The sequence below is a fragment of the Equus caballus genome, chromosome 20 (genome assembly GCF_041296265.1).
Source record: "Equus caballus isolate H_3958 breed thoroughbred chromosome 20, TB-T2T, whole genome shotgun sequence".
NCBI classification, from domain to species: Eukaryota; Metazoa; Chordata; class Mammalia; order Perissodactyla; family Equidae; genus Equus; species Equus caballus.
This window is the reverse complement of record NC_091703.1, coordinates 34,864,958-34,888,189: the sequence shown is the minus strand read 5'-3', so window position 1 is coordinate 34,888,189 and position 23,232 is coordinate 34,864,958. Positions and strand designations below refer to the sequence as shown.

Sequence of the window (23,232 nt, the reverse complement as noted above, 5' to 3'; positions counted from 1 at the left end):
TGGTTTTTGAGGAAGATTAGCCCTGAGCTAACATCTGCTGCCAATCCTCCTCTTTTTACTGAGGAAGACTGACCATGAGCTAACATCCGTGCCCATCTTCCTCTACTTTATATGTAGAACGCCTACCACAGCATGGCTTGCCAAGCGGTGCCGTGTCTGCACCCAGGATCCAAAGCGGCAAACCCCAGGCCGCCAAGGCAGAATGTACACACTTAACCACTGTGCCACTGGGCCAGCCCCCCTAAATTTATTTATAACCTAAATACAAAGGACTGGAAGACTCAGAGGTCAGAAGTGAGAAATGAAACTCAGGGATCTGCACACATTAAGTGAAGGAGATTAAGGAACCATGAACCCCTCTCAGCACTGCCTTTAAACCCACACCCACCTTTCTCCCCTAAAACCCTTTTGCAACTCCTTTCCCTACTTTTCCCTAAAACCACCCCCACCCCAATCAAAATGGGCACCAGGAATTTTGTTTTCTAACCGGGATGTCATTTACCACCTACAATTAAGTCGCAACAAAAATAGCCATAGCTATGGCTCCTAATACATGTACCTCTCTTCAGTAGTGTCCCTTTCAAGGCCTACGGAATTCAGACATTCCCAGAAGAGTCCATTATCTCTCTCCAAATATAGACTCACATTTTTTTGTTGTTAGACACACATTTTTAACATTTTATTTTTCATCCTTAAGTATACAAATTACAAAAACAACATTCCATGACTTCCACTGTGTTTACAAAGCAAAAAACAGGACAGAGGGTGGCAGTGTTGATTCATTTAACAGAAATAAAAGAAAAAAATCCTTACAGTACCAACTTAACTTAAACGCAAAGAATTCTAAAAAACACCTTTGTTATACTACAAAGAAATAAAACAGGCAGGTTAGTTACCAGACTACAACATACTTTAGAATGAAATAAAGTAGTAGAGAACCGACAGTAGAAAAAACATAAGGCAATGGCAAAATGCTTGGGTCTGGTATGCCTCAAAGATGAACATGGAAAAACGAAGGTAAGGCTTCTAATCCACCTCCTCAATGGTGGGGCCAGACCCAGAGCCACCCTTGGGAGCCTGAGCCCCAAAGCCACCAGCCCCGGGGCCACCCGCCCCCTGGTACAGTCCAGTGATGATAGGGTTACACACCTGCTCCAACTCCTTCCTCTTGTGCTCAAACTCGTCCTTTTCGGCCAAAGTGTTGGCGTCCAGCCAGGAAATCACCTCCTGGCATTTGTCCAGCACCTTCTTCTTGTCCGCCTCGCTGATCTTGCCCTTGAGCCCCTCATCCTCCACAGCGCTCTTCATGTTGAACGCGTACGACTCCAGGGCATTCTTGGCAGACACCCTCTCGCGCTGGACCTCGTCCTCGGCTTTGTACTTCTCCGCCTCCTGCACCATGCGCTCGATCTCCTCCTTGCTCAGGCGGCCCTTGTCGTTGGTGATGGTGATCTTGTTGGCCTTGCCCGTGCTCTTGTCGGTGGCCGTGACGTTCAGGATGCCATTGGCGTCGATGTCAAAGGTCACCTCGATCTGGGGCACTCCCCTGGGGGCCGGTGGGATGCCACTCAGCTCGAAGCGCCCCAGCAGGTTGTTGTCCCGCGTCATGGCCCTCTCGCCCTCGTATACCTGGATCAGCACCCCGGGCTGGTTGTCCGAGTACGTGGTGAAGATCTGCGTCTGCTTGGTGGGGATGGTGGAGTTGCGCTTGATCAGGGCAGTCATCACGCCCCCAGCCGTCTCCAGCCCCAGCGACAGGGGAGCCACGTCCAGCAGCAGCAGGTCCTGCACGTTCTCAGACTTGTCCCCCATCAGGATGGCCGCCTGCACCGCCGCCCCGTAGGCCACCGCTTCATCGGGGTTGATGCTCTTGTTGAGGTCGCGCCCGTTGAAGAAGTCCTGCAGCAGCTTCTGCACCTTCGGGATGCGGGTGGAGCCGCCCACCAGGACCAGGTCGTGGATCTGGGCCTTGTCCAGCTTCGCGTCGCGCAGGGCCTTCTCCACGGGCTCCAGGGTGCTGCGGAACAGGTCCGAGCACAGCTCCTCGAACCTCGCTCTGGTGATGGACGTGTAGAAGTCGATGCCCTCGAACAGGGAGTCGATCTCCAGGCTGGCCTGGGTGCTGGACGACAGGGTCCTCTTGGCCCTCTCGCAGGCGGTGCGCAGCCGCCTCACGGCTCGCTTGTTCTGGCTGATGTCCTTCTTGTGTTTCCTCTTGAACTCCTCCACGAAGTGGTTCACCAGCCTGTTGTCAAAGTCCTCCCCACCCAGGTGGGTGTCTCCGGCCGTGGCCTTCACCTCGAAGATGCCGTCGTCGATCGTCAGGATGGACACGTCGAAGGTGCCCCCGCCCAGATCAAAGATGAGCACGTTGCGCTCCCCCTTGCCCGTCCTGTCCAGCCCGTAGGCGATGGCGGCGGCCGTGGGCTCGTTGATGATCCTCAGCACGTTCAGCCCCGCGATCACGCCCGCGTCCTTGGTGGCCTGGCGCTGCGAGTCGTTGAAGTAGGCCGGCACGGTGATCACCGCGTTGGTCACCGGGTAGCCCAGGTACGCCTCGGCGATCTCCTTCATCTTCGTCAGCACCATGGAAGAGATCTCCTCCGGGTAGAACGCCTTGGTCTCCCCCTTGTAGCTCACCTGCACCTTGGGCTTGTCCCCGTCGTTGATCACGCGGAAAGGCCAGTGCTTCATGTCCGACTGCACCACCGGGTCGCCGAACTTGCGGCCGATCAGCCGCTTCGCGTCAAACACGGTGTTCTGCGGGTTCAGCGCCACCTGGTTCTTGGCCGCATCCCCGATCAGCCGCTCGGTGTCCGTGAAGGCCACGTAGCTGGGGGTGGTGCGGTTGCCCTGGTCGTTGGCGATGATCTCCACCTTGCCGTGCTGGAACACCCCCACGCACGAGTAGGTGGTGCCCAGGTCGATGCCGATGGCCGTGCTCTTAGCCATGCCGGTGCTCTCCTCTCTCACCTGGAGCTGAAGCGCTGGCCTGAAAACGGCGGACGAGTTCCGCGACGAGGAGCTGGATTCTCTCTGAAGCCCGAAGCTGAAGGCGCACTATCGCCCCTGCTTGTCCTCTGAGGCAGTGGCTCTGCGGAAGCTGCGGTCACAGATAAAACCGTAAGAGATATCACCTCTCTGCAGGCTCGCTGTTTCTCCAGGGCCGCCGGCTCTGTGTTTATAATTCTTCATCCAGCCCCTCCTTTTCCCTCCTCAGCCAATCACCGAGCTCGGCGGAGCTGCCAGGTCGGGAATTTTCCAGAGGTTTCCCTCGCGTCCCGCCCCCAGGCTTTCTGGGACCAATCAGCATCTTGAGGGCCGCCCCTCCCCGAACTCTCCAGACTGTTCTCCGATTCACGGGAGGGGACTGGAGTCCTAAGGAGATGGAGTGAGGCCCTGGGAAGGGTGGCTGTTGACTCCGCCCGCCGGGCCTCCAATTTCCTGACGATGCTGGCCTTTATCCACTTAGTTTGAAATTGAGGCTAAGGGTTAGCGCAAGGCTAGTAATTGTAGGGCGGTGAGGGGCTTGTGGGGGTCAAACTAGTTTGGTGGTTTAAGGTAGGATTAAGGGCTAGACACTGTGGACACCTAAAATACAGAAAATTCCCGAGTTTCTCCGAAATGGGGGGGGTGTGTATGGGCCAAGGAGACTCTGATTGGACCGTGGCGCCGACGGGCCGGGGCTGCGTTTAGGTTCCCGGATTGGCCCAAGGGCCTGGGCTGCCTAAGGGTTGCTTTGGCCTTTTGTGTTTTTCCCATGTCAGATTTAAAATGGAAAGAGGCAGTGCAATATGGTTTTTGACATTTTTAACCTACATAGATGGAATGTCTGGGGATGGAGGAATTTGAATTTTCAAAAGAAAAGCAATCAGGTAAACAGGCAGTTCTTAAACTAGGAGATCTCCATCCCAGACAAGGAGTGTGCTCCTTGGGGGACGGGGCAGCGGGGAGGCAAGGCTGGTCTGCTGTGCCCCTTTGTGAGGAAGAAAAAAATTTCCCATAGAACTTCAGCTGTCTTCAAGGCCTTTGGGCCTCCCCCTTTCCCGTATCCTTCCCAGCCTGGGTCCAGGCCACCCCCTTCCTTTCTGCTTTCTCAATTCTTGGTTCAGCCTCGGATGATGGGGAGGGCCAGGGTTAACATCAGAGTCTCGAATTCTGTCTTGTGTCCTGTCCTTGCAGACCCTTGGCTGTCCACCACTTCTGAATGAAATGCAAGGGGCAGTGAGCCTGCGAGGGTGGGGCTGGTAAAGGTTCAGTCCTCGTTAACAGCATCGTATGTCACAGCTGGCTGGCAGGTGGCCCATTTTAGGCAAACAGGTCAGGATGATACTGTAAGCTGGGAGGGCCTGGCTGGACCCAGGTTCTAGTTCTAGCTCCTCTAAAACTTGAGGTTATTTGCTGTGCACTTAATTCACTTACTCAGTTTTTTTTTTATCCTAGATTTCATCTTACTGGGCATTACCCTCCCTCCTGTTTGAAATACAATCAGATTTGGTAATTTATTTTGGCGTTTTTTTCTTCATCCTTTATGGGCATGCAAGACCCCTTGTTGGGTGCCTAAAATGAAAATGAGCGGGACATTAAAGCAACGGGACAGGATTCACAACTAACAGAAAAATTCGCTCTTTGCTATACCCGCATGTCTTGAGCACAGAAAACTTAAGGGCACAAGTGGGAGGAGGCAGTTTTTGACAAAGGAAAGAAATCTTGCTTTTGAACACTTTGCTCAATTGGCATTCTTTTACACATACACACACACACACTCCTGTCCAGTATCAAAACATCTTTTCCTGGAATCTGAGGGCATTCAGTTTTTTATTCTATAATTTGCTCAGACTGAGCTAAACTGATGTTGCAAAAAGATTGCTTTAACAAACCTGAGTGTGTTTACATGTGCAGGTAGGTGATAACTTTTTTTACTTTCAGATGTAGCTCCTTAGTGAACCACCTTAATCTAGTCAAACTGGTCCCACTTCAGGAATTTTCCATTTCTTTATGCAATCTCTGACTGGGGCTTCCCCTGTCTTCCATCTTAACTACCCAGTGTATCAACACTTCTGGAGACCCTTAACCTCACCCCCTCCCTCTGGAAGCTTCCTCACCATCAGTTGCTACCAGCGGTAGTTTTGGATTCACTCTTTCCTTCTCTCCAAATCTGCAATTGAGAATACTTCTCTATTGGCTTGAAGCAAAAGGGCATCATTGTCTCCAATGCCTGCCAAGTAGACTTGGTGGTAGGGCCTCAACTCTTCCTGCTGCTGGGGCAGCAGAAAAAGATCCACCAGAAATGCTGTTTTCCAGGAATCAGACAGCTGTACACTACAGTTGACCTACCTTTGAGTGAAATCTCTCTGTGGACTGGCCTGGAAACCTAAACATCTATAGCCTTCCATTTCCTGACGAGGAGAGCATCCCGAATTTTGTCTTTCCTTTTGTGCTGGATGCATCCCAAGGCAGAAATCCAGTCACAGGTTTAAATTGGTGCCTAAAGTGACTATAAGAACCCCAAAAGATTTTCCAGAACTTTAATTTGATTATTTTTGGAATTAGGTTTTTATCAGGTTCGATGTTTGAAAGGGTCAAGGCTCAGATTCCCCAAACTGGAGGGGCTGTCAGCTACTGTTAAGGCTGGGAGACTGAAGAGGGAGTGCCGACAATGCTGCAGGCGGCAGGAAGTGCGGGGGAGGGGAACCTTCTTCACTCTGAAGGTTCAGGGTCTTTCTTCCTCTCTCTCATTGTTCCTGTAGTGTCTGGAACTGTACTGTTTACTTCTCAATTCTATTAGTTTTAAAAGATGGTATAATTCTAAGTTTCCCAGAAGAAAGCAAAAGAGATACCTGATATGAAACCTAGAGCCAGGCATTTTTAACAACGAAAAGCCAAAGGCTTCAATGACCTAGGAATCCAGCAGCACGGAAGAAATACCTGGGAAAGGGAAGATCTGGGTTTGCATCTGGACTCTATCACCTTGTTGAGGCTGTTTTTCTTTTTTTTTCCCCCACAATATTGTAAGTTAACTAAATTACACATCTCTAAAATAGAATTAACAGTATATTTCATAGGATCATAGTATCAAGATAATACTTAGGCTTTAGTTCAGTGTCTATAACAAAGTAGTGCTTAAGAGGTTGCTCCCTTCTCCCTTCTTTGTTGGGGTCCTTTATTTTCAGGTCTGACCTCTCAGTCATTCTCACCGAGGTATTTACAAGGTTCAGGACTACTACCAGGACTACGGCATTCCTTTCAGTTTCACTATAGAAACTATCTTAAGATTTTAAGGCAGAGGCCATTCAGCCAAAACTTTTCATTTTAAAACATGAGCACAAAGGATCAGAGGTTCAGTGGCTTTGGTCTGGTCACCCAGACAGGTAATTATAGAACCAGCAACTGAACCTACGTGTCCTCATACTCCCTATTTTGGACTCCTCCCAATACCGGTGCATCCATCCCATCATGTCATTCTCTAAAAAGAGGACAACAAATGGCCACCGAAGGGAGTGAAGAGTGACTGTCAGGGCTCTGCGCATATTAGTGACACCGTGGGGATATGTGACCAAACAAGAACTCCCCTCTTAGCTGCAGCATCTGACTCAGGACACTCCCCCTACAAGCTCCTACCTTTCCCATCCTCCCAGCTTCTCCCAGCCCTGCCTCCCCTTTCCTTCATAGCAATACCGCTAGATCAGAAAGAGCGGAAAGGAGGGGGAGCATGGCTTGGCTGGCCCGTAGTTCACAGAGTCTTCTGGAACTAAATGTAGAGCCGTGACTAACCTTCATAATCTAGGGCAGGGTTAGCGGGGGTAGAGAGACTTGGGTGGGGCAGTTTGTTGACGAGCGTTCCTACGAATCAGTCCCCGCCTTCGAGCCCAGAAAGCTCCAGAAAGTTCCGGGCACAGCCCAAAATAGGGACGAAGAGCCAGAGCTAGCCAGACTCTGACCGAGCGGGGCGGGGGCGGGGCCGCCGAGCGCGGGGGCGGGGCCGCGGAACGTGGGGCCTGGCGGTCGGGCTGACCACAGAGCTGCCTGGCCGGTTCCGGCATTTTGCGATGGTTTTTTTCAAAACGGAATTAAAGGAGGAAAAAAAGAGACCTTTAGAGTTTCTCTTACAACAGCTAACTTGTTAGACAAAAGCACTGGAAAGTTTTGTAACTCATACGACTAAGCCGGATGACTTGCGTGGCCAGGCGCCAGAAGGGAAGGTCCCCACAGCTCCAGGCGAGCGCGCTCCCGGCTTGCGTGGGGGCGGGCGACGGGTGGGAGGCTGCTGCTTTCTCTCTGCCGTCACCTTGCCCCGCGGCTCTGGTCCCTCTTTCCCGTGGGAACATTTGGAGGGGTAAAAAGGTCGAAGGCCCTTAGGAGTGATTTTCGTCTTCTGGACGCCTGCGTCTTCCTAGCCTGACCCCCTCATCCCCCGTTGTACCTTCTCCTCCGATTCATGACTGGGCCCGATAGGGACACGCGGGGTGAGGTGGGCTTTCTTCGGCCTCCGAAGTGCGCCCCGCTGCTTCACCCTGGAGCCTCTTTTTAATGATCGGTGCTGGGACATGCCGAGGGACTGGTGGAGTTGCTCTGTCCCACTAAACTGCAGCGGATGGATACCTTGGGGGTGACCCAAGGGGACGGATTTAGGGTGATCAGTTAGAGTGAAGGATGATGACAGTTAACGCTTTCTTATTCCTACCCTAAGGATCACCCCCTCAGAAATCGCTAATACTACTTTTTCACCTGAAATATCCCCATCTCCTCTTAACCGAAAGCCCATGTTCCTGCCTGCTACTCTCACAGTTATAATTTTTTGTTGACAAAACTCTGCTAACTGCCAGGAATAACAGTAAGCATATATGTTACTAATAAAGCAATCTCTTGGGTTCAAAAGGCATATAAAATCAGTCATATGACCATAGCCACCTGCCTTCTGAGGGCTGGCATAGGAAGATAGGAGGTGAGATTGGAATGAGGGTACTCGTTTAAAAAAAAATTTTCCTTGCCTATTTTTCCTCGATGCACCTCCCCTCCCCCAAAGTTCCTTCTGGTACCCAAAACATCACTGCTCCAGGGATGGCACTGCAGTCTCTTTGCTAATTCTACAATTCCCTCAGCCTGATGTTGAGCTTACTAAGTGACTGTTTTCCAAGTACGCGGTGCAAGGGTATGCAGGCAAATAAGTTATGTCTTATATTGATTTCTTAATAAAACACCTACTCAATAACCTTGACTGATGTAGCCATAGGTACTCTTATTTTTTTGAAGGTTATTTCTGGAGATGTCCCTAACTTCTTATCAAAGGTGGTTAGTAGGTCCTTCCCGATCTGCACACTTTTCTACCCACCCTACCCCTCCCCTGCCACCTCCCCCCTCAAGTAGTGGTAGCAGCCGCTGGTTTGAAAAGTCACTGTCTTATCTGCAGATGACAGTCCATAAATGCTACTGCTGTAGTTCTGAGGGACGGAGGAGGTCCTGGTGCAAATGCCTATCCCCTTGAAGATTGATTTACATGTGGCCACAGTCCACAGTGCTACAGTTCAACTACCTTTAGAGTGAAATGTGCCTTTATAAGCTAGCCTGGAAGCTTTAGATTTCCATTTCCAAACTTCCAGGACAAGGTCTATCTGTATGTGCCATTCCCTAATACTGGATTTTCTTCAAAGGCAAGTATTTAGTGAAAGATTTGGTGGGCTTTAAGGTACCCATACACTCACAACGTGCTTTTATGGAAAGTTGATAGAATTGATTTTTTTTTGTTTATGTTGAAGTGAAATTCACATAACATGAAATTAACCATTTTAGGGGCGGGCTGTGGCCAAGTGGCTAAGTTCAGTGCTCTGCTTCGGGTGCCCAGGGTTTCACCAGTTCAAATCCTGGGCGCAGACATGGCACCGCTCATCAAGCCATGCTGAGGCAGCATCCCACATGCTACAACTAGAAGGACCCACAACTAAAAATACACCACTATGTACTAGGGGGCTTTAGGAGAAAAAGGAAAAATAAAACTTTTTTAAAAAAATTAAATTCTACCTCTTTAAAAAAAGAAATTAACCATTTTAAACTGTACAATTCAGTGATACAAGTACATGCACAATGTTGTGCAACGATCACTTCTATTTAGTTCCATGTCACCCCCCAGATGCAATCGGTTTTTAAAGGAGCTCACTCTTCATGCCCTCATTGTGCCAGGCCTTTCCCAACAAGGAGGCTGTGGAGGGGATTACTTCTAAGAGGCTAGCAGCTAGGGCATTTTCGAAACACTTCAAAGGGAAGGAAGTGCATGGGAAGGAAGCCTGTAGTAAGTCTTCCCGGGACAGGGCTGCGGGTTTCTTCCCTCCCCTAAATGAACAAATACCAAACTTTTACCATCAATCTTATTGTTTCTCCGACATAATTACTTAGGATTATACAGAGTAAAGGCAAAAAGGGTTCAGAGAGTGAAACCTAGGATACAAACATAACCCAGAACCAGACATGCACAAACCAAAGCCCTGTGCATTCCGGGCAGCATGGCAAAGACCGGTAAGACGGGAGTTGGAATCCAGTTTCAACATCTTTCCTGATCTGGTGGGGTTTTTTTAACCTTGTAAATAATTTTAGTTAACCTAGTAACTTTTAAGTCTCCCCATATGTTCACCTGTGAAAGTCAAAACATTGCCTAAACTCATTGTGGTGGAAGAGACCCCAGTACAGTGCTTGATACATAAAAGCACTGAAATATTGGGGTCCTGCTGCTGGGGCGCCAAACTCTCAATGACAACTCCCTAAGGTACCCACTGAGGTACTCAAGATGTAGGTAACCACTGCTAGCAATGTAGCACTTCTATCTCGCCATCCTTTTACAAATAAGAATAGACCAAGGCATCAGGCCAAACCCTTTCATTTTTTAAAGATGAGAACTAGGGATCAGAGTGGCTAATGCAGTGTGCATATAACTCAGCAAGACAGTGCTTGAACTCACATCTCCTCACTACCAATTTAGGACTTGCCTTCTCTTTCATAGTGAATCCAGATTAAATATCAGGCTCTGACATATCAGGTATACTTAACGGAATGAGTGGCCATGTCCTTCCATCTAATTGCTTCTCTTTTTTCCCTGCATCTCCAGAACACCCGCAGCCCCAAGCTCCTTGAGGCCTCACTTACATAGGGTCGACCCCCTCACCCACCTTGTGGCCAGCATGCCAGTGGCCCATAAGTTTTTCTAGACCCACAAATCCAACCCCCTCAAAATAAACAGTGTTTATTTAATCTCCCAAGGATACTATTTGCCTAAAAGAAACAGCTCACAATATAACAGATAGCCTTATTTCTCTTAAAAGGCAAACTGCTATTCAATTTTAGACCCTGTAAAAAGAACCTATGCAGACCCTTCTGACCTCAAATTGAAACACAGACAAACAAGACATCACTGGAGTTACTGAGTTTATTTACTTAGAAATAAAAAGGAAAAAAACAGCCCGAGTTTGGTATGAGTATTACAAAAAAGGAAATGGGCAAAAGATGACAGTATCAAGTCATCTCTACATTTAGACTCTGGGAAAAACAGCAAGTTCATAACTTCAAGAAACAATTCAACTTTGCAAACAACTTGATGAAAGGCGGATATATAAGGCAATAAAAAGTCTTGAATCCCAACCGTCTCCATAACAAGCACAAGCAATTTGGGGAAGGATTCCTAATCCACCTCCTCAATGGTGGGGCCAGACCCAGAGCCACCCTTGGGAGCCTGAGCCCCAAAGCCACCAGCCCCGGGGCCACCCGCCCCCTGGTACAGTCCAGTGATGATAGGGTTACACACCTGCTCCAACTCCTTCCTCTTGTGCTCAAACTCGTCCTTTTCGGCCAAAGTGTTGGCGTCCAGCCAGGAAATCACCTCCTGGCATTTGTCCAGCACCTTCTTCTTGTCCGCCTCGCTGATCTTGCCCTTGAGCCCCTCATCCTCCACAGCGCTCTTCATGTTGAACGCGTACGACTCCAGGGCATTCTTGGCAGACACCCTCTCGCGCTGGACCTCGTCCTCGGCTTTGTACTTCTCCGCCTCCTGCACCATGCGCTCGATCTCCTCCTTGCTCAGGCGGCCCTTGTCGTTGGTGATGGTGATCTTGTTGGCCTTGCCCGTGCTCTTGTCGGTGGCCGTGACGTTCAGGATGCCATTGGCGTCGATGTCAAAGGTCACCTCGATCTGGGGCACTCCCCTGGGGGCCGGTGGGATGCCACTCAGCTCGAAGCGCCCCAGCAGGTTGTTGTCCCGCGTCATGGCCCTCTCGCCCTCGTATACCTGGATCAGCACCCCGGGCTGGTTGTCCGAGTACGTGGTGAAGATCTGCGTCTGCTTGGTGGGGATGGTGGAGTTGCGCTTGATCAGGGCAGTCATCACGCCCCCAGCCGTCTCCAGCCCCAGCGACAGGGGAGCCACGTCCAGCAGCAGCAGGTCCTGCACGTTCTCAGACTTGTCCCCCATCAGGATGGCCGCCTGCACCGCCGCCCCGTAGGCCACCGCTTCATCGGGGTTGATGCTCTTGTTGAGGTCGCGCCCGTTGAAGAAGTCCTGCAGCAGCTTCTGCACCTTCGGGATGCGGGTGGAGCCGCCCACCAGGACCAGGTCGTGGATCTGGGCCTTGTCCAGCTTCGCGTCGCGCAGGGCCTTCTCCACGGGCTCCAGGGTGCTGCGGAACAGGTCCGAGCACAGCTCCTCGAACCTCGCTCTGGTGATGGACGTGTAGAAGTCGATGCCCTCGAACAGGGAGTCGATCTCCAGGCTGGCCTGGGTGCTGGACGACAGGGTCCTCTTGGCCCTCTCGCAGGCGGTGCGCAGCCGCCTCACGGCTCGCTTGTTCTGGCTGATGTCCTTCTTGTGTTTCCTCTTGAACTCCTCCACGAAGTGGTTCACCAGCCTGTTGTCAAAGTCCTCCCCACCCAGGTGGGTGTCTCCGGCCGTGGCCTTCACCTCGAAGATGCCGTCGTCGATCGTCAGGATGGACACGTCGAAGGTGCCCCCGCCCAGATCAAAGATGAGCACGTTGCGCTCCCCCTTGCCCGTCCTGTCCAGCCCGTAGGCGATGGCGGCGGCCGTGGGCTCGTTGATGATCCTCAGCACGTTCAGCCCCGCGATCACGCCCGCGTCCTTGGTGGCCTGGCGCTGCGAGTCGTTGAAGTAGGCCGGCACGGTGATCACCGCGTTGGTCACCGGGTAGCCCAGGTACGCCTCGGCGATCTCCTTCATCTTCGTCAGCACCATGGAAGAGATCTCCTCCGGGTAGAACGCCTTGGTCTCCCCCTTGTAGCTCACCTGCACCTTGGGCTTGTCCCCGTCGTTGATCACGCGGAAAGGCCAGTGCTTCATGTCCGACTGCACCACCGGGTCGCCGAACTTGCGGCCGATCAGCCGCTTCGCGTCAAACACGGTGTTCTGCGGGTTCAGCGCCACCTGGTTCTTGGCCGCATCCCCGATCAGCCGCTCGGTGTCCGTGAAGGCCACGTAGCTAGGGGTGGTGCGGTTGCCCTGGTCGTTGGCGATGATCTCCACCTTGCCGTGCTGGAACACCCCCACGCACGAGTAGGTGGTGCCCAGGTCGATGCCGATGGCCGTGCTCTTAGCCATGCCGGTGCTCTCCTCTCTCGCCTGGAGCTGAAGCGCTGGCCTGAAAACGGCGGACGAGTTCCGCGACGAGGAGCTGGATTCTCTCTGAAGCCCGAAGCTGAAGGCGCACTATCGCCCCTGCTTGTCCTCGGAGGCAGTGGCTCTGCGGAAGCTGCGCTCACGGACAAACCGCAAAAGCTGTCACCTCTCTGCAGGCTTGCTGTTTCTCCAAGGCCAGCGGCTCTGTGTTTATAATTCTTCATCCAGCCCCTCCTTTTCCCTCCTCAGCCAATCACCGAGCTCGGCGGAGCTGCCAGGTCGGGAATTTTCCAGGGGTTTCTCCTCGCGTCCCGCCCCCAGGCTTTCTGGAACCAATCAGCATCTTGGGTGCCGCTCCTCCCAGAACTCTCCAGACTCCTCTGGGGCTTGCTGGGCTGGCACAGCCTCCGGGACTGGGGTTCGCTGGGAGGGTCGGAGTTGGGGCATCTGGGATAGGGAGCGGGTGGGCGGGGCGGCATCTGGGGGTGGGGGGCGGGCTGGGCGGGAGTGTTGACATTACGAAAGTGGGGCGGGGACGTTGACGCCTCTCCCCCTCAGTCGCGTTACAATGGACATGCTACCCCTGACCTCATGGGCTAGAATGGAAGCAGGATGATGGGACCGGAGCCGGCTCAAAGTTGTAGGGCGGGGAGGGAGGGGGTGGGGGGACACCGGCTGCGCAGTTTCCATGTTGAGGGAGCTCTCAATCAGAGGGTTCTAATCCGAACATTACCAAACTGGATCGAAGGCGGAGGGACACGAGGTAGGTCAGGAGAGCAGGAGAGCTCTCATTTGAATGGGAGCTGGTAGGTCCTTATTTGAGAGAGTGCTGCAAGGGTCTCTAGTTTGTTTAAGTGTAAGGTATGGGGGCATTGGTCACCGTGGGAAGGGGAATCCTTTGAGGAGCTCCAGGGTAGCTGGGATTGGTCAGAGCCTTTCACTGTATCCAGATAACAGTTTTATCCTGCAGAAAGAGAAAGATACTTCTTTTTTTCTTTCTTTCTTTAAAGCTTGGCACCTGAGCTAACATCTGTTACCAATCTTCCAGTTTTTTTTTTTCTTCTTCGCCCCAAAGCTCCCCAGTACATAGTTGTATATTTTAGTTGTAGGTCCTCTGGCTCTGCTATGTGGGAGCCATCTCAGCACCGCCTGATGAGCGGTGCTGGGTCCCCACTCAGGATCTGAAGCAGCGGAACCTGAGCTGCGGAGGCGATGCCCACGAACTTAACCGCTCAGCCATGGGGCTGGCCCAGAAAGATAGTGCTTGTAGCGTTCCACCTCACCTGAGAAAACTTGTGAGCGCTTGATTGGGTTCCTAGCAGACCTCTTTAGACTGGTCCAATTTATTCCCACAGATCCCTAGTAGAGAGGGTAAAAGAGCCCAGAAAGGCAGCTTAACTCAAGTGCGGAGATTAATGTCTATGAGGAGAGCAGAACGTAAAATAATTTTAGTTCAGCAGGAGACAGGTACGATCTCAGAATAAAATATATCACAGACATAGGAACAGGACAGTTGAGTAGGCCCTGTGAGAAATCAAAAACAGTGTACCCCCATGCCTCCCACTTCCTTCCAGTTGGCTAAGACTACTTTTGTCTAGCTTGTCCAAAAAGCTCTCTGCAATGAAAGCAGGGTCTGGAAGAGATATTTGTATACCCAAAAGATTCCTGTAGACTGAATTCATGGCAGTGTTATTCACAGTAGCCATAAGATGGAATCAACCCACGTGTCCACGGAGAGAATGAGTGAATAAACCAATGTGGTATATACATATAATGAACATCATTCAGCCTTAAAGAGGAAAGAAAGTCTGACACGTGCTGTAACAGATGAACTTTGAGGATATTATGCTAAGTGAAGTAAACTAGTCACACAAAGAAAAATGGTATATAATTCCACTAATGTGAGGTACGTAGGGTAGTGAATTCATAGAGACAAAGTAGAATGGCAGTTGCCGGGGACTGGATGGATGGGGAATGAGGAGTTGTTTAATGAGTATAGAATTTCAGTTTTGCATAAAAAGAGTTCTGGAGATTGGTTGGACAACAATGTGAATGAACTTAGTACTGAACAGTACTATTAAAAATGTTTAAGAGGGTAAATTTCATGTGTATTTTACCACAATTAAAAGTAAGAAATAAATAAAGTTTAAAAAGCCGTCTGCCAAAAGTTTTTCTCATTCTTTCTCCTCAGGCCTCGGAAAACCATGGCTGCTGCTAAGGGAATGGCCATTGGCATTGACCTGGGTACCACCTACTCGTGCGTGGGGGTGTTCCAGCACGGCAAGGTGGAGATCATCGCCAACGACCAGGGCAACCGCACCACTCCCAGCTACGTGGCCTTCACGGACACCGAGCGGCTCATTGGGGATGCAGCCAAGAACCAGGTAGCCATGAATCCCCAGAACACTGTCTTTGATGCCAAACGTCTGATCGGCAGGAAATTTAATGATCCTGTAGTTCAATCAGACATGAAACTTTGGCCTTTTCAAGTAATCAATGACGAAGGCAAGCCCAAGGTAATGGTGTCCTACAAAGGGGAGAAAAAAGCTTTCTACCCTGAGGAAATTTCTTCTATGGTGCTGACTAAGATGAAGGAGACTGCTGAGGCTTTTTTGGGCCACCCTGTCACCAATGCTGTGATCACTGTGCCAGCTTATTTCAATGACTCTCAACGCCAGGCCACCAAGGATGCAGGTGTGATTGCGGGTCTCAATGTGCTAAGAATTATCAACGAACCCACAGCTGCTGCCATTGCCTATGGCTTAGATAAAGCAGGTCAGGGAGAGAGACATGTTCTGATCTTTGATCTGGGTGGAGGCACATTTGATGTGTCCGTCCTGACCATAGATGATGGGATTTTTGAGGTAAAGGCCACAGCTGGGGACACCCACCTGGGTGGAGAGGACTTTGACAACAGGCTTGTGAGCCACTTTGTGGAAGAGTTCAAGAGGAAACACAAGAAGGACATCAGTCAGAACAAGCGGGCTGTGAGGCGGCTGCGCACCGCCTGCGAGAGGGCCAAGAGGACCCTGTCATCCAGCACCCAGGCCAACTTGGAAATTGATTCACTTTTTGAAGGCATCGACTTCTACACGTCCATCACCAGAGCCCGGTTTGAAGAGTTGTGTGCAGACCTGTTTAGGAGCACTCTGGAGCCTGTGGAGAAGGCTCTTCGTGATGCGAAGATGGATAAGGCTAAAATCCATGACATTGTTTTAGTAGGGGGCTCCACCCGTATCCCTAAAGTTCAGAGGCTGCTGCAGGACTACTTTAATGGCCGTGATCTCAACAAGAGCATCAACCCCGATGAGGCGGTGGCCTATGGGGCTGCAGTACAGGCAGCCATTTTGATGGGCGACAAGTCTGAAAAGGTACAGGACCTGCTTTTGTTGGATGTGGCTCCCCTGTCCCTAGGGTTGGAGACGGCGGGGGGCGTGATGACTGTCCTGATCAAGCGCAACTCCACCATCCCCACCAAGCAGACGCAGATCTTTACCACCTACTCAGATAACCAGCCAGGGGTATTGATCCAGGTCTACGAGGGCGAGAGGGCCATGACGCGGGACAACAACCTGCTGGGACGCTTTGATCTGACTGGAATCCCCCCTGCACCCAGAGGAGTTCCTCAGATCGAGGTGACCTTTGACATCGACGCCAATGGTATTCTTAATGTAACAGCCATGGATAAGAGCACAGGCAAGGCCAACAAGATCACCATCACCAATGACAAGGGCCGCCTCAGCAAAGAGGAGATCGAGCGCATGGTTCTGGAGGCTGAGAAATATAAAGCTGAAGATGAGGCCCAGAGAGAGAAAATCTCTGCAAAAAATGCCTTAGAATCCTATGCTTTTAACATGAAGAGTGCTGTGAGTGATGAAGGCTTGAAGGGCAAGATTAGTGAGTCTGATAAAAAGAAAATACTGACTAAATGCAATGAGGTCCTCTCATGGCTGGAGGCCAATCAACTGGCTGAGAAAGATGAGTATGATCATAAGAGAAAGGAACTCGAGAAAGTGTGTAACCCAATTATCACAAAACTCTACCAGGGAGGATGCGCCGGGCCTGCCTGTGGAAGAGGGTATACGCCTGGAAGGGCTGCCACAGGCCCCACCATCGAAGAAGTAGATTAATCTTTCATCTGGAGCTGGAGGGGCCTTAAGATGAATTTTGTTCTCCTCATCTTCAAACATTGTTATGATTCTTGAGTTGACTGGACCTGAACCTGTTACCATCTCTTTGGGATTCTGATGGAGGTGTCTCATATATCAACTTTTCACACTCCAACTTTCAGCTCCAAACTAGGCCCCTCTTTGAACCATTGATGAATTTGAATGTCTGTTATTTATTTCTGGCCTCCCCAACTTTCTTCTTCCTGTGTGGATGGTTATGTGTCACTCAGTAAATTTGTTCCTAAAGCACATTGCTTCTGGCATCTTTAGACTGTGCGTGTATTTTGAAAAGTAAGGAAGAGCAGAGTTTCTAGAGAGAGCATGTGTGGTCTGATTATGAGCTAATTGTGAATGATTAAAGCTGGTAAGGGCAAAGTATTTGAATATTCATGAGCTTATTATTTCAAGCAGGAAAATAACTTATCACCATCAAGCACCTTTAGCCTCAGCTAGAGAAGTTGCTAACTAATTACTGCTTATATTCAGTGATAGACTGGTTTAAGTGCTAAGGGTTCAGCTGCCCGGGCAAAGTCCTACTCATTGTCCTGATATCACTTATAGGTGGGGTCTGGGAGATCCAGCACCTGTGCACTTAGAGTCCATTATTATACACCCTTTACATGCAGAAAACATTTCTACAACAAACTCCTGACAAACGGGTACTTTTATTCAAGATGAGAAATGGAGGATTTAGTACAGTCTTACTTCTTGAAAACATGTTCTCACCTATTACATAATATTTCATGTTTGTAAAAGCCTTGGGGACATGAGTATAGAAATATATGTAAGTGTGCATTTGTGTCCCTTTGTGTTTTAGGGGGCATAAGTGCAATGTTAGAATGGGTATTTCTATCCCTGAGCCGGTCTCTGTTTGGTTTTACTCAGTCCTTTACAGGACAGTGCTAGGCAAAAGTGTAGAAGAAATGTGGACTGAGGTTGGGTCCTTGGGAGAGAGATGTTTATTGGGAACCCCTTATAAAATCAAGATTTGTGCTCAGGCTCCTAATCTCAAGGAATCCTTAACATTTTTTTTTTTTTTACTTTTTATCAACGTGTAACATATATACAAAAGTGTATAAATCATATGAGTTTTCACAAACTCCCCAACAGTTTTCAATGGCAAGTGCCCGTAGGTGAGCAAATCACGCTGTGGCCTGTACTGTTATAGACAAGAACAAAGCCTCTGGGAGGCAACCACCCTCTCCAACGCTCGGGCAGGAGCTCGGGCCCGCGCCTGCGCGGTAGGAGCCCACCGCTTCGGGAGGAAGTCAGAAGGCAGGAAGTCCCGCCCCATTCCCGGCCTCAGCGTCCCCCAGGCCCTACCCCGCCCGCTCCCCCGAGCCACGAGCTAGCCGCGCGCTCTCCTTCGTTCCTCGGAGCTTTGCAGGGCGCTCCCCGCTGCGCCAGCGCGTCCCCGCCCCGCCCCACGCGCGGGCTCGCGCTCCGGTTCCCGCCCGGCCTCCCGCCCGTGGCACCCGGCTCTCGCCTCCCGGTGCGGCCGGCAGCGCGCGGGTGAACACCATGGTAGGTGCCGTGACGTCATAAGGGGGCGCCCTCGGGAGCGCGGGCGGTTCGGACGGTCTGGGGCGCAGTGGGGGTCCCGGCTTTGTCCGTCTGGGCCGGAGTTGGGCCCTGGAGTTCTCCCTCCATCCTTGGTTCCTGCGCCTCAAATTCTTTTGAGCAAATGGGATTTTTTTCCCCTTATGAGGAGAAAAAGAGAGTCGGCGGGGACAGTGGAGGAGGGAAAAGCTAGACCTCTAGGAGCGGGTCCCTGACGGAGACCAGGCTTGGGAGGTGCGGGTGGGATACTTTCTACAGTTCCCTGGGAGGAGTGGACAGGACACCAGGAGAGGGGGTGGATGGAGAGACGGCCCGGAGAGCCCGAGGGGTGCCGGGCAGAGCCTCCCTCTGGGGCTTTATGTCGGGCTCGGTGAAGTGTGCAGAATCATCTGGGCTCCAGCCGTTGATCCCCGTCACTGAGTATTCTTTCGTGTGAAGTTTTGAGAACTGCCAGAGATGTGGCGGGATCCCACTACCGGTATTTGGTAATACTGGCGGGGACGCTCCTCTGTACCACGTCCCTTCCCACATGATGGTTCCCCCCTCTCTCCCACCAGCTCTTCTATTCCTTTTTCAAGTCCCTTGTGGGCAAGGATGTGGTCGTGGAACTCAAGAACGACCTGAGGTAGGTACCTATTCCAGCAAATCTATAGCGGGTGGATGTGTCCAGGACTCTAGCACCTCTTTAACTTGACAAATATTTGAGAATTAGGGAAGGTGAGAGATACGGAAGAAATAAATGAATTGTGCGTTACGCTTAGAGATTAGCTGGGGAGTTGTATCTTGTATTGGAAAACAATACAAAGAAATATATAAAGAATAAGTGCTAGAGAGAGGTTAGAAGGTGGAGGCAGCAGTAATAATTTTCTGCAAAATGAACATATTTTTATTTTTTCTGATTAAATTATGTACTCCTTTGACCCAACTTCTAGAAATTTAAGAATTAGTTCCACAAGTAGAGATATATGTACAAAGAGGTCTGTAGTTTTGTGATAGCCAAAAAATGGAAACAAATAGCCATCAATAGGGAATGGGTTAATTAAATTGTGGTACTGTGCTTCCATATTATACAGCTGTCACACGGGAAAGAGACGCGTTGATATGGACAGCTGTTGCAGAATAGCGTATGTGGCATAATCTCCCTTTGGAAAGAAAATGTAAAGGGTAAACGCATGACCAATGCAGTCCCTTCTGTCTGTATTGCTTTTACATTCCCTACCTCCTCGTATCATTAGCTCCTAATCATCTTCAGGAGTTGGAGTAAATGCTATATCCTTGGGGCTGGCCTGGTGGCGTAGTGGTTAAGTTCACGCGCTCTGCTTTGGCAGCCCAGGGTTCTCAGGTTTGGATCCCAGGCATGGACCTAGCATCACTTGTCAAGCCACGTTGTGGCGCCATCTTACATAAAACAGAGGAAGATTGGCACAGGTATTAGCTAAGGGCTAATCTTCCTCACACAGAAAAAAATGCTGTATCCTTGGAGTGACTTTTCCTAGTCCTTGTAGTCAAGTAGACCTCTCTATCATAAAGTCTTATTTTCTTCCTAGTGGATACTTCTCAGATTGTGATTTCATAGAAATGTATTTCCTGTTTATGGCCTGTCCTTCAGGGCCAGGACCATGTTTAAGCTTACCGTTGTGTACCTAAGTCTAGCATAGGGCTGGTGTATAGTAGGTACTAAATAAATGTATGCTGAAAGAAAGAAAAATAGCTAACATTTGAGAACCTCCTGTCAACTAAGCACTATTCTGAATACTTTACATTTATTAACTCATTTAATTCTCATAACTCCCCTACGTGACATATACTATCGTTGCTGTTTTACACATGGGGAAGCTGAAGCTTAGATAGGTTAAAAGACTTACTCAAGTCTACACAACTAGTAAATGACAGCCAGAACTGAAATCCAATTCTGTCTGCCGCCACCCCTCCTTTTTTTAAATTAAAATTGGAGTAATATTCTCTATGCAATTGTGAAACTTGCTCTTCACTTAACAGTATGTTCTGGATATTTTCTGTCAATAAAGGTTATTTTTAACATTCTTAGTGTCTGAATGGCATTTTTATTAGCTAGCTGAAACTAATTTAACCAAGATCTTGCTATTGGACACTTAGGCTGTTTTCACTTCTTTGCTTTTACAAATGATGCTGCCCTGAACGTCCTCATGCGTACATCTTTGTACACATCTGATTATTTCTTTAGAAAAAAATCCTTTAAAATGAAATATTCATTTAAAATATTGATACTTAGTATCTGGTTGTCCAAACTTTCTAGAATTTGAATCAATGTATTCTCTCCTTAACAGTGTCTCATTTCTTTGGGAGATAATTTCTTAGTGAGGGAAACATCGACGTGGCAGAGAATGGTGAGGGGAGCGACTTGCCTTTTAGATCAGAGATTTCCATCTGCAGCACTGGCAATGCATATAGTATTGATGGCATATAGATTAGGGCCATATCTAGTGACAGATGTGGAAGCCAGAACCAGCCCTAGGCAATTCTGTAAATTGACTTGTTTTTGATTTTCCTCTTTTCTCCTTCCTGGAAGCCACCATATGGAAAGAATAACTGTTTTGTTATAGCTCCAGGTCCTAAAGCGAGGACTTACAGGGTCCGGAAGCAGTCCATTGGTTTGGGAGAAAAGCTCTTTCTCTCATGCTTGTTGTCAGACCAGTTTTGTGCCAAATATCTCATTCTTAAAGGACTGAATGAAATGACACCACCTTACGCAATTCCTGAAAGTTACTTCACTGCTGGACGGTGTGGTAGGGTGCTGTCAGAGGTTTCTCAGCAGCCAGGGATATGGTGAAACCACCACTGAGGCAGTAGGTCTCAGACACTGGATTTCAAAGACTTAGAGTTTTACAAAAATTAGGGTCCAACAGCTAACTTCCAACTTTATCTTTGGCCAGATAAAGACATTTTTAAAATTGCCGTTTATTACAGTCATTCCATTAAAAAAAATTTTTTAATACCATAAAAATAGGAAGGATAATTAAAGAGCAGTTATTCTTGGGGAAAAAACTCTTGACAGCCTTTAGCACATTACATACACACTCAAGACACACAATACTAGCCTGTTAACTATTTTGTCATGGACTCAAACCTTTGAGCACACATCAGTGTTTGAGAACCATGGCTCAAAAGAACTTAGAATCTGGTTATGACGTGCAGGACGGTTAGAATGAGGACGGCCAGGTTGGAGGCTGGCCTGGATTGAGATGTAATAAGACCTTGGTTTGTAGAAGTCAAACTAAAAAGGGAAACAAATATTAGAAAGACATCAGCATATGGGGGATTCATGGGAAGTGCAGCTCAGAGGGTTTGAGTTGTAGGGCTTAGTGTTGAAGCCATTGACAGAAATTAAAGAAGTTGGGGGGCAGAGGTAGCATGGCTTGGAACACTGGTGTTTTGATAGTATTCCTTATTAACATTTCAGGGGGCTCAAGGATTGGGGAAGGGAGAGGATGTCCCTTGTGCCTTCATCATCAAGAACAATGCTAGCTACTGTATGTGCGTTACATATGGGGCACTGGTTCCAAGGCAATAAATGTTTGAAAATAGCTGATGGTCTGCAAGTCAGATAGACCTGGACTCAAGTCCCTGTTTGTTTATTCTAAACTTGGACAAATTACACAACCTCTCTGAGCCCCTGGATGGTAATAGCTACTTTGTAAAGTAGCTAAAAGATTAGAAAGTCGCTGTAAAAGTTACAAGTTCTGTGTGGAATAAAGATAGAATACAGGTCTAGCCATAGCAGTTTCATGGTGGCTGTGAGGAGTGGGTTGGTCTAGGGAGAGGAGATGTGAGGTCTAAAGTAACGCAGCGCTCTGGAAGCAGTCTTTCCTGCTTCAGGGCTTAGGAGTGCCCCCTTTTGGTTTCATTGGCCTCCGCAAGTCCTTGACTTCCCCCAGCTGTGTTCCTATCCCTGCTTCGAAGCCACCTCTATGTTGACTTTGAAGTAAACTAATTTGACTTTTCCCTCCCTCTGCCCCGACAGCATCTGTGGCACCCTCCATTCTGTGGATCAGGTGAGACATAGACGGGGCCCTGAACCAGGTCTTGGGGAAGGAGAGGGTTGGGTGATTGCGTCTTGTCTGTAGGTCTAGTGATGGTGTTCTTCTTTTTTTTAGTATCTCAACATCAAACTAACTGACATCAGTGTCACAGACCCTGAGAAATACCCTCACATGGTAAGTTGGGGGGCTAGGGTGGAGAGGAGGAAACACCTTTAAAGGCAGAAGGCTCCTGGGTGGACAGAGGACATTTTTAAGGATGTTTTCACATTTGTGTCTCTCTGTCTAGTTATCAGTGAAGAACTGCTTCATCCGGGGCTCAGTGGTCCGCTATGTGCAGTTGCCAGCAGATGAGGTCGACACACAGTTGCTACAGGATGCAGCAAGGAAGGAGGCCCTACAGCAGAAACAGTGATGGCTCCTCCTCCTCGCTCCCCCTTCCATTGGTGGCCCTTAACCTCAAGTCACAGCCCAGGACCCCTCCCTCCCATACTTGAGATGTTATTTTTGTTTTGTTTTTAATAGACTTTTTTTTTTAAGGGATGAGTGGATGAGAAGAATACTGGGGAGCAGCTATCCTCTGTTGAGAAGGGGGGGATAAGTAGGCTGGGGAACTGCAAAGCCTTCCCTCTCCCCAGCACCTGCCTTTCTCACTTCTTCCCTGGAGATGGTGGGAGAAGCTCCTCGATCTCTCCAGGATAGCATGTGATTCATTTTGGGGATGGAAGTAATCTGTCCCGCATCGGGAATAAAATTTATGATGCAAATTTGAGTTCTGGTTCTGCGTGTGTTTTGGGATGGAGGCTGGAGGGTGGGAAAGGGCTGGGGAATTCACCCAAGCCCTGTTACTTTCCATTACCCCAGCCAAGAATCCAAC

The 23,232-nt window shown here is 49.4% G+C and overlaps 4 protein-coding genes across 5 annotated transcripts; 2 read left to right on the top strand and 2 right to left on the bottom strand.

The window, feature by feature from the left end:
- Positions 1-656: 656 nt before the first annotated feature.
- HSPA1B (heat shock protein family A (Hsp70) member 1B) lies at positions 657-3,103 on the bottom strand. Its single transcript, NM_001256923.1, is given in 1 exon segment — positions 657-3,103. A coding segment is annotated over 1 exon segment (1,926 nt). The 5' UTR covers positions 2,953-3,103; the 3' UTR covers positions 657-1,026.
- A 7,297-nt stretch (positions 3,104-10,400) lies between these two features.
- Positions 10,401-13,328, bottom strand: LOC111769297 (heat shock 70 kDa protein 1). The gene has a single exon (XM_023624634.2). The coding sequence runs from the start codon at positions 12,590-12,592 to the stop codon at positions 10,667-10,669; it is 1,926 nt and encodes a 641-aa protein (XP_023480402.2). The 5' UTR covers positions 12,593-13,328; the 3' UTR covers positions 10,401-10,666.
- LOC100050904 (heat shock 70 kDa protein 1-like) lies at positions 12,754-17,032 on the top strand. Of its 2 annotated transcripts, none has more exons than XM_001491994.7 (2): positions 12,754-12,888; positions 14,802-17,032. In XM_001491994.7, exon 2 carries the CDS (start codon positions 14,815-14,817, stop codon positions 16,738-16,740), a length of 1,926 nt encoding a protein of 641 aa, XP_001492044.1. In that variant the 5' UTR covers positions 12,754-12,888; positions 14,802-14,814; the 3' UTR covers positions 16,741-17,032. The 2 variants fall into 2 exon arrangements, with proteins under 2 accessions (XP_001492044.1, XP_005603810.1); XM_005603753.4 differs by lacking the exon at positions 12,754-12,888 and adding an exon at positions 13,123-13,373.
- A 1,004-nt stretch (positions 17,033-18,036) lies between these two features.
- Positions 18,037-23,127, top strand: LSM2 (LSM2 homolog, U6 small nuclear RNA and mRNA degradation associated). Its single transcript, XM_023624636.2, has 5 exons — positions 18,037-18,303; positions 18,897-18,964; positions 22,340-22,370; positions 22,473-22,532; positions 22,645-23,127. Exons 1-5 carry the CDS (start codon positions 18,301-18,303, stop codon positions 22,768-22,770), a joined length of 288 nt encoding a protein of 95 aa, XP_023480404.1. The 5' UTR covers positions 18,037-18,300; the 3' UTR covers positions 22,771-23,127.
- Positions 23,128-23,232: the final 105 nt, after the last annotated feature.